At 49.6% G+C, this 10,656-nt stretch overlaps 1 protein-coding gene across 4 annotated transcripts; it reads left to right on the forward strand.

Annotated features, from left to right (window-relative positions):
* Window positions 1–619: 619 nt before the first annotated feature.
* Window positions 620–10,013, forward strand: LOC133360510 (oocyte zinc finger protein XlCOF6.1-like). 4 transcript variants are annotated; one of them, XM_061579287.1, is made up of 6 exons: window positions 620–890; window positions 1,369–1,483; window positions 3,564–3,647; window positions 5,972–6,055; window positions 7,397–7,507; window positions 8,055–10,013. In XM_061579287.1, exons 2-6 carry the CDS (start codon window positions 1,369–1,371, stop codon window positions 9,059–9,061), a joined length of 1,401 nt encoding a protein of 466 aa, XP_061435271.1. In that variant the 5' UTR covers window positions 620–890; the 3' UTR covers window positions 9,062–10,013. The 4 variants fall into 4 exon arrangements, with proteins under 4 accessions (XP_061435271.1, XP_061435272.1, XP_061435273.1 ...); XM_061579288.1 differs by having other exon boundaries at window positions 7,397–7,501; XM_061579289.1 differs by lacking the exon at window positions 5,972–6,055.
* Window positions 10,014–10,656: the final 643 nt, after the last annotated feature.

Here is a 10,656-nt window from a genome sequence, read left to right on the forward strand (position 1 = left end):
CTATATGCTACACTATACTATACATGACTATACACAACATACTACATTATACTATACTATAGAGTGTGACGAGAAACCCAGCAGAAAGCGGCTGGAGTGTGACGGCGAAGCCAGCAGAAAGCACGTGGAGTGTGACGGCAAAGCCAGCAGAAAGCGGCTGGAGTGTGACGGCGAAGCCAGCAGAAAGCGGCTGGAGTGTGACGGCGAAGCCAGCAGAAAGCGGCTGGAGTGTGACGGAGAAGCCGATAGAGGGTGGCTGCAGAGGCGGGAGAGCCGCGGGAGAGTCGCGGGAGAGCGGCTGAACTGTGACGGGGGAAGCGGAGAGGAGAGTCGACGGAGACGCGGAGCGAGCGAGGCCAGCGGAACGCGGCGAGCGAGCGGAGAGCGTGTGGGGCAATGTTAAATGATGTTGGTGAAATAAATTAACGAAGGAAAAGTAAGAAGCTGTCGCGTGAAGTTCAGCACTACATATACACTACACACTACACTACTATATACTACACTATACACTACACGATACACTACACTAGACACTACACTGCACCCCCAGACTCTCGCTGCAAAATTTTCTCCCCTGTGGGACTTTGCGTCTTGCGCTGCATCTTGGCGTTTGCTGTGAGGCAGGGAGGAGGGTGGAAGGGTTGGAAGAGCCGCAGCTATAGACACAGAGACAAAGACTTTTGACTTTTAAACAACTTTTTTTGCCGCCAGCAGCAACAGCACTGGAGGCGATTTCGATAGAGACACAGAGACAGAGACACAGAGAGACAGAGACACAGAGACAGACAGAGAGAGAGACAGAGACACAGAGAGACAGAGATACACAGACAGAGAGAGACAGAGACACAGAGAGACAAAGGCGGAGAGGAGAGAGGCGGAGAGCTCTCGTGGTGAGCGAGTCGTGGGTGTCTCTGCGTTTACGATTTTCTGAACCGGTCCCTGGGCCTCCCCTAGGTTGACTCGGCCTCAAATGAGGACCCTGGTGTAGCGTAGCGGACACTACACTATACACTACACTATACACTACTATACACTAAACCATACACCACTATACACTACTATACACCACACTATACACTACACTACTTTACACTACACTATTCACTACTATACACTACACAAAACACTACTATACACTACACTATATACTCTACTATACACTACTACTACACTACACTATTATACACTACACAATACACTACTATACACTACACTATACACTACTATACACTACACTTTACACTATCCCCTGTAGTCTTTGTGGGTGTTTGCTACTCGCGTGCGTGTGTGTGCGTGTGTGTGTGCGTGTCAACATCTTAAGTGAAAAGGGGGGGGGGAGTCTGAGTCTCGATCGGTTTTCCCTCTCAGATGGCCTCGCACGCCAGGTCGACGTTCGCCATCAAGCGAGAAAACGACGAAGATCACCCGAGCCTCGGGATGGGGCCGGGCGCGAAGGTCAAACACGAAGACGCCGACGCTGCTGGTGAGATTGCATTGCCCGTGGCTAGGAGATGTTGACTACCTCGCCTGGTACGCAGGACGTCGTGAGTTCTATCCCTAACCTGACGATGCCTGTTGCTGTATATTTGGAGTCTGTGTGTCTCTCATCATCATCACGGTGGCTAGATGTTGACTACCTCGACTGGTGTGTAGGAGTTCGTGGGTTTGACCCCGACCCTGACGATGCCCGCTGCTGTATATTTGGAGTCTGCGTCTCTCTCATTGTGGTGAGATGTTATGTTGACTACCTTGCCTGGTGTGCAGGAGGTCGTGGGTTTGACCCCGACCCTGACGATGCCCGCTGCTATATATTTGGAGTTTGCATATTCTCTTCCCGTGGTCGCGTGGAATTTCTTCTCCGGATCCTCCGGTTTTCCCTTTGCCTCCACGTTTAGAATCAACGTCACGAGTTGAGAGTATTTGGCTGTAACAGAACATATTTTACCCTCTCTGGCAGCAATAAAACAGGAGGTGTTAAGATGTTAAAACACCAAACAGAAACCTTTAGCGAGGAATCAAGTTACTGCATTAACCACACACAGTCCTTGTGATGAACATGCAAACAAACACCACGCTCTGGTAGTAGATGATGATGCATTGTCTTTGAAACTGATTGGCCCACACCAGAGACAGCTTTCTTCAGAGCCTCGTCTCAAACACTCTTAGGCCAATCTAGAATTGAAGTTTTCGTGACTGCAGGGATCCATACTCTTTGGTTCTTTCGGTAAAGTCACATAGGTAGAAAATAAAATAAATTTAAATCACGACGTTTCGGGCGCAACACAAGCATCCGTCATCAGGTGGGACAACCACAGCAAGAAACAATTGCTGAAGTGGGCAAAATGGGCTGCTGCAACAAGAGGCCATTTCGGCTTAGACCAGAGGACAACGCCAAAAGTCGGACAGCACAGGGACAATGCCGCTATGAACTGTTAGCCCAGGGGTCCCCAACCCCTGGGCCATGGGCCGGTACCGGTCCGTGGCCTATTAGGAATCGGGCCACACAGCAGGAGGCGAGAACGGTGAATCCGCGCGTGGCCCGCCCATTATTTTATTGACCACTTCCGTCCGCGCCTCTTTCCCGCACTGCGCACTTGTCTCAGCTTGTGTTGCCTCCGAAACGTTGTGACTTTACCGAAAAAAAAACAGAGTATGAATTCTTGCAGCCACGAAAACTTCAAATCTAGAATTAGGTTTTGGTAAGCCTACAAGCTAACCCCTGGCCAAATGAGTAAAAAACAAACGTCGCCGGAGAGCTTCTTTGAAAAGGGGAAAAGACCCAATGATGACCCCCCTCTGGTCCGTGAAAAAATTGTCGTCCACGAAACCGGTCCCTTGTGCCAAAGAGGTTGGGGACCGCTGTGTTAGGCTCCTCTGAATCTCCACATGATGAGCTACTTGGTTGAGGTGTCATTTGGTGATGTTCAGGTCGCTTCTGAAAAAGCGCTGCACAACTCAGTGGGGCCTTGCACTAGCTAAAATTTAATCGTTTCTCGAGGCCAGGATAGAGTCTCAGGCTCCACGTGAAAAGGTTCCGCACCACGGGAATTTTGATTGAGGGCCGTCATTAAGACCCGGATTGGGATCGCAGCAGCTCTTCCCAATGCTCGGCCCCGACCCCGCCACTTGAACGTTGACGATTCGCCATCCTGACGTCGGTGTGACGGACGCCCTCGGCGACTGGGACGGCTAGATGCGTGTGGGGAATGCGTGACGAACGTTTGCGTTGTACCGTCATGTTCCAGATAACGGAGCTCATCAGGTCATCCGTGTAGGGCCACAACGTCATCTCCTGTGTTCCAGATAACAGAGCTCATCAGGTGAACAGTGTACAGCCAAAACGTCACCTCCTGTGTTCGAGATAACAGAGCTCATCAGGTGAACCGTGTAGAGCCAAAACACGCGATCGATAAAGCCGCCATGGGCAAAGTCTTCCCGTACTCGCCGTCTCTGACCCCCACACTACGACCCGTCGTCTCGCAGTGACGAGTCGAGGCCGTCTGTGTTTCGATGTGTCTGTGCCAATGTCTGTTCAATGTCTGTGTCAATGCGCGCTTTTGCAGGCGCAGTCGTGAAGCAGGAGGACGAGGGGAGCCTGATCCCCGAGATCCTGAGGATCGTGGTGAAAACGGAAGTCGAGGATGATGGTGAGGCCCCCTTCCCCTACGACAGCTTTGAGATTCATATTCTTGATTCTTTCGGTAAAGTCACGTAGAAGGGAAACAATAAAATAATACAATATAAAACAATCAAATTCTCATGACGTTTCGATTGCAACACAAGCAATCATCATCAGGTGTGAAAACTACAGCAAGAAAATTTGAAAAAAGTGGCGTTTTTTTCTTCACGTTAGCACCACGGACAGCGACTTGGCAGTTGTTCAGATGGACGAGTCCATCTATGTTCGGAAAAGAGGAGGGGGGAGAGGAAGAGAATGGAAAGCGGTCTGAAAGTCACCGTAAGCGTGAACACAATCAATTAAGACCCGAAATGGTTTATCAAATCCTTACAATGATTGCTAAGCCAGAATCCATCTTCTCGGTTGAAATTGTCTCTGTGTTTGTATATGTGGATAGCCTCATGAACGAATCTCTCATGGTAGCCAGATGGCTTGCAGAGAACCTCTGTCTTGGAGAAGTCAATGTCATGTGAGCCCACTGAATTATTCTGTCTTGGAGAAGTCAATGTCATGTGAGCCCACTGAATTATAACAGTGGTCTGCCACGGCCGAGGTGTTGGTCCTACCGTGTTTTAGGTTTGCTTTGTGTTCACGGATGCGGTCCGAGACATGTAGTTTGGTTTCTCCAATGTAACTACTACCATAGAGGCAACTTAGTTTGTAGACGCCAGGGTAATGTATGTCCGGAATCACATCTTTTACAGACGGAACCAGATCACTGATTTTATGTACTGTGTTGAATCGGACCTGGATCTTGTGTTTATTCAAGATTTTGGAGATATTTTTTGTGATCCCCGCAATGTAGGGTAAGGTGATGGTTTTGAATGGCTCCTCAAGAGGGTCCTTCTTCATGGTTGGAGTGATGGCTTTGCGGATTGTATAGTCGGAGTAACCATTAGCCTTAAGAGCTTGGTGTACGTGCTTGAGTTCACTGGCAATGTGTTCTGGTCGGAGATGCATTGGGCTCTATGGTGTAGAGTCTTGATGAGGGAATTCTTCTGGGATGGATGGTGGTGGGAATCCGGTTTTAGGTAAGCATCCGTATGGGTAGCTTTCCTGTAGACAGAGTGGCTCATTGAGCCATCATGACCCTTTTATATTAGGACATCCAAAAAAGGTAGCTTGTCACCTTTTTCGACTTCCATGGTAAATCTGATGGATGGGTGTATGGAATTGATGTGGTTGAGGAATTGGTCTAGAGCATGCCGGCCATGTGGCCAGATGACAAAAGTGTCATCCACGTACCTCTTCCATAAGGTTGGGCGTAGAGTGGCAGTCTGGATGGCGGCAGTCTCAAATTTCTCCATGAAAACGTTGGCTACAACCGGAGATGGGGGGAGCCCATTGGCGTGCCCTCAGTTTGTTTGTAGAAAGTTCCATTCCAGGTGAAGTATGTATTGGTTAAGCAGTGTCTCACCAGGGGTGGTACCTCAGTGTTCAGTTCTTGATGAACCAAGTCTTCAATTATTGCGATGGTGTCAGGTACAGGAACTTTGGTGAATAAGGAAACCACATCAAAACTGACAAGCAAGTCGCCAATGCAGCGATCCCTCGGTTTAACAATGACACAGGGTAGCGATGTTTCGACTCACGATCCGCCTCCCATTTTTTCTGTTCGCAATACTTTTTTTTTATGAACGACGTGTTGTACAATAGCACGCAGAGCCGGCAATTTCGGCCAATCAGAGCGCTCCCAAGTGGACCCGGCAGACCTCAGCCAATCAGCGACTGCCCCTTTTATGAGCGTTTTGAGGGCGGCTGGCTGCGGGCTTTTCCATGTTTGATGTTGCGTTGCTTCTGGAAACAGCTCTCTTGAATATTACCGTACGGTTTGTTGTACAGGGAAATTGAGTTTTCACGTCCATACGGCGTACAGCTATTTAAAATACGAGCAACATTATTTAGTCTATTTGTATTTCTCTCCTTGTGATAAGGGGTTGACAAGTATGCTGTAGTCTAGTGTGCAGTAGTGTATAGTAGTATAGTAGTGTAGTGGTATAGTAGTTTAGTATAATATATAACAGAGCTCATCAGGTGAACCGTGTAGAGCCACAATGTCACCCCCTGTGTTCCAGATAACGGAGCTAATCAGGTGAACCGTGTACAGCCAAAACACGCGATCGATAAAGCCGCCACGGGCAAAGTCTTCCCATACTCGCCGTCTCTGATCCCCCCACTACGACCCATCGTCTCGCGGTGACGAGTCGAGGCCATCTCTGTTCCGATGTATCTGTGCCAATGTGTCTGTGCCGATGTCTGTGCCGATGTCTGTGTCGATGCTCACTTTTGCAGGCGCAGTCGTGAAGCAGGAGGGCGAGGGGAGCCTGAGCCCCGAGATCCTGAGGATCGTGCTGAAAACGGAAGTGGAGGATGACTGTGAGGCCCCCTTTCCCTATGACAGCTTTGAGATTGTTAAGAACCAAACTATGGCAGGATGCTAATGCAGCGGTCCCTCGGTTTAATGATGCCACAGGGTCGCGATGTTTCGACTCGCGATCCACCTCCCATGGGGTTCCCATTGTTTTTGTTTGCGATACGTTTTTTTATCAACGACGTGTTGTACGATACCACGCGGAGCCGCCAATTTCGGCCAATAATCGAAGCGCTCCCAAGTGGACCCAGCAGATCTCAGCCAATCCACGACCGCCCCTTTTACGAGCGTTTTGAGGGCGGCTGGCTGTGGGCTTTTCGATGTTTGGTGTTGCGTTGCTTCTGGAAACGGCTCTCTTGAATACTTAAGCCATCCGCCTTCTCGGCCTAAGGTAAGACTTTTTATTTTATGAATACCGCGTCAACCCGTACGGTTGACCCCGTATTCTTGTACAGGGAAATTTAGTTTTCAGGTCCATATGGCGTACAGCCGTTTCAATACGGACAACACTATTTTTGATAATCCCCATAATCTCTCTGCCTAATCTCTCCCATTAACACAACTGACGTGCTTGCGTGCGGGGATGGAATTCCTTTCCAGCTCAGACCCCGCCTGTTTGCCCTTCGCCACATATATAACTTCTTCGTTGTAACGGCTTTCTCGCTGTGTTCTTCCTGGTTCAACAGTTCCACTGCTGGATTATTTTGTTCCGCCTGAGGGCAACTGCTTGTGTTGTGATCGAAACATCGTGATTTTAATTTTTTAATTTTTCTACCTGCGTGACCTTACCGAAAGAACCAAAGAGTATGGATTCCTGCAGTCATGAAAGCTTCAAATCAACATGATTTTGTCTATTTGTTTGTATTTCTCTCGCTTGTGATGGGACTTTGTAGGATGAACGTTGGGATGTATGAAGGGCACAGGTTGATCAATAAGGTCTGAATTGGTCTGTAATGAGGTCGGGCACTGATAAGTGACTGACGTGTATGTTTTTGCGCTTTATGCACTATTTTATGCCCTACTTATGCATTATTTATCCATGTTTCTACTAATATTAATCTTTTAACATGTTTTTACACCGTGTATTTGTAAAAATTGTGTTTAAACTTACAAACAATGTTTTAGGGTGAAAAAGTTCAAATTAAGCCTTTAACGTGCATTTGCTATATTCGATTTACGACGGTTTTTCGTGGAACCAACGAAATAACGTTAACCGAGAGACCACTCTCATCAATTAATACGCGGAAGGGGAAACGTCTCCAGCTGGCAGCTTGACTGCACGTCTTCGGGTGCGTTTCACCCCCTACTCGTCCAAAGGCCATGTGGCGCTTTTTCTGACGTTGCAGCCGCAGACGCAATCGAGAGGCCGGATGAGACGGAGGAATCTCACGGACGTCTCTTCACCGCAGACCAGAACTTCATCGAGGTGGAGCTGTCGGAGGAGGATGTCGGTGAGCGTGAGTTTCACTTTATTCGGAGTTTCGTGGGTGTCTCTCTCTCCCCGAGGTCGCGTGGAATTTTCTCCGGCTCCTGCGGTTTTTCCCTCCACGTTTAGAATCAACGTCACGCATTTAGGGTAATTGGTTACTATAGATTCCCACGTGATAAGCCAATTCTGTTGAGCTGCTATCATTTGTGTGGTGGCGACGTCGCTTATCTGACAAAAGAGCCACACAGCTCAGTGGGGCCTCACACCTGGTAACGTAAACATTGTTAAGTTGCCGTCTATGCCTCTATGGACTCATTCCATAGAGACCCATAGAGTCATCACACAGACCCATAGACTCATCACATAGAGACCCATAGAGTCATCACACAGAGACCCATAGACTCATTACATAGAGACCCATAGAGTCATCACACAGAGACCCATAGACTCATCACATAGAGACCCATAAACTCATTACATAGAGACCCATATATCCATCACACAGAGACCCATAACCCCATCATAATATGATTTCGGAGTCCCAGACACTGTTCACAATTATTACGACGCGACAGGAACGGAACTCCTGTGCGAGGAGTGCGAGGCGGGCGGACGACGCTTGTGGACGGGGGCGGACGACGCCGGACGAGCGGCCGCCACGCCGGGAGCCTCCTGCGCGCGGTGCGGCAAGCCGCTGGAAGCCACGGCGCCGTCGTGCGCGGCAGTCGCCGGCGACCGGCGGAGGCACGCATGCGCCGATTGCGGGAGGGAGTTTGCGCAGCGCTCCCAATTAGTAGTGCACGCGAGGAGGCACACGGGTGAGAGGCCGTACGCGTGCGAGGAGTGCGGCAAGGGCTTCGCCTACCGCGCCACCCTGAACGCGCACGCGAGGAGGCACACGGGTGAGAGGCCGCACGCGTGCGGCGAGTGTGGCAAGGCGTTCTCTCAGCGTTCCGCGTTGGAGGCGCACACGAGGACACACACGGGCGAGAGGCCGCACGCGTGCGAGGAGTGCGGCAAGGCTTTTTCGCAGCGTTCCGCGCTGGAGGCGCACACGAGGACGCACACGGGCGAGAAGCCGTACGGGTGTGGCGAGTGCGGTAAGGCGTTCTCTCAGCGCTTCGCCCTGGAGGAGCACACGAGGACGCACACGGGAGAGAGGCCGTACGCGTGCGAGCAGTGCGGCAAGGCCTTCGCCTACCGCGCCACCCTGAACGCGCACGCGAGGACCCACACGGGCGAAAGGCCGCACGCGTGTGGCGAGTGCGACAAGACGTTCTCGCAGCGCTCCGCCCTGGAGGTGCACACGAGGATGCACACGGGCGAGAGACCGTACGCTTGCGAGGAGTGCGGAAAGGCGTTCTCGCAGCGCTCCTCCCTGGAGGCGCACACGAGGACGCACACCGGCGAGTGGCCGCACGTGTGCGCCGAGTGCGGCCGGGGCTTCTCGCATTCCGCCCAACTGGAGAGGCACGCGAGGACGCACACGGGCGAGAAGCCGTACGTGTGCGAGGAGTGCGGCAAGGGGTTTGCACAGAGCGGTCAGCTGAACAGGCACTCAAAGACACACGCGCTCAAGTGAAAACCTCGCGTGTCCCGAATGTGTTTTTTTTTTATGCCTCCCATTTGAAAACCAGTGGTTTTGTCGCCTACCGTATATACAGGGTGCTTCAAAAAATGTTTTAACACTTTTGTGGAACTATCGTTTTGAATGGAAAAAGAACGGATAATACACCGTAACATGATAACAAATGTAATGTTAATCATTGTCAAGTCATGCCTGTAATCTTCTCCAGATGGTCTCCAGAGCCCAGAGGGGCACATTTCTTGTAGTATTGTTGCAAATTTTCAGAAATGTCATCACTTTTTTTGAAGCACCCTGTATATATTTATTTTGTTTCACCGCAAACTCTTATACTGCACAGTGTAACATCTTAGTAGTAGTAGTAGGCATTCGTGACCAATATTATCCATGTTATAGGTATTTTTTTGGTTTAGTTGCCAATTCGTTTGTCACGTAAACAAAACGAAACAATTTGTGACTAGTACAGCACTAACCGGTTGTGTGTTATAGAGTAAACCCACTACAACGTTTAGAATTCGAGTACCGTGACATCCAGTCTCGTCAGGCGACAGCCAGAGTTGTGGAGAAATCCTGCTCCTGTTTCGGTTTTAAGGTCACCGGGAGCGAGAACTTAAGGGGTCTATACAGGCTGGGCCATAAGTAACGACCTTGATTTGTTTAGCCTATGGCTTGTGAAAAAGTGAAATAAAAACACGAATTCTAAATGATGGAACTTTTATGAATTCATGGAGATTCGATTTCATTCCTCATGAACACCCCAGAGCCTGCAAATGTTGTTTGTTGATTAAGCCGCCATGGGGAAAATGACCTTCTTCTGACATCATTAAATTTGTGACTAAAATCAGCCGTCTTGGTCTGCAAGTTCACCGCGAGCTTTGGTGGTCTCTGGGCTGCAATTCTTGCACCGGCTGAATCTTCCACGGGAAAAAAAGAGACCCTTTACCCACAATCGGCGTAGTGTATAGTAATGTATAGTGTCGTGTAAAGTGTAGTGTATAGTGTCGTGTATAGTGTAGTGCATAGTGTAGTGCATAGTGTATGGTATAGTGTGTGTATGTTGAACTTTTTTCACACCCTACGTAGCCAACAACAAACTAAACACAACAACAAGCAGCAGCTCTAGAGAAGTGAGTTTTCAATCAAGATTTTATCAACCCCGATAGTCGATGATTAACTTTGAGAGGCCAGAGGGTGAACCGTTACATTGGCCGTCAGCGACCGCCATGCGGTCACCTGTTCAGCGGAACGTCGTCTTCTCATCGAAATCTCGAGGGGGTTCCCATTGACCCCTCGCCCTTAACTTGCTCAATACAAGCGCGGAGATCGATCGGTTCGACGTCTGCCCGACGCAATCCCTCGCGTCCACCCTGTTGGTTTTCAAAATTCGGGAAATCAAAACGGCCCCAATAGGGTGGCGGACTTGGGGGTCTTAAAATGTCTGCGATAGTCTCCGCTCTGTGTTGAAATGATTGAACGACGGTTTCTGAAATCTTGATTTGAAGCTTTCGTGACTGCAGGAATCCATACTCTTTGGTTATTTCGGTAATGCCACGTAGGGAGAAAAATAATAGATCACGACATTTCGATCGCAA

Source organism: Lethenteron reissneri, chromosome 69 (assembly GCF_015708825.2).
Source record: "Lethenteron reissneri isolate LAM-NWPU_2019-01 chromosome 69, ASM1570882v1, whole genome shotgun sequence".
Lineage (NCBI taxonomy): Eukaryota > Metazoa > Chordata > Hyperoartia > Petromyzontiformes > Petromyzontidae > Lethenteron > Lethenteron reissneri.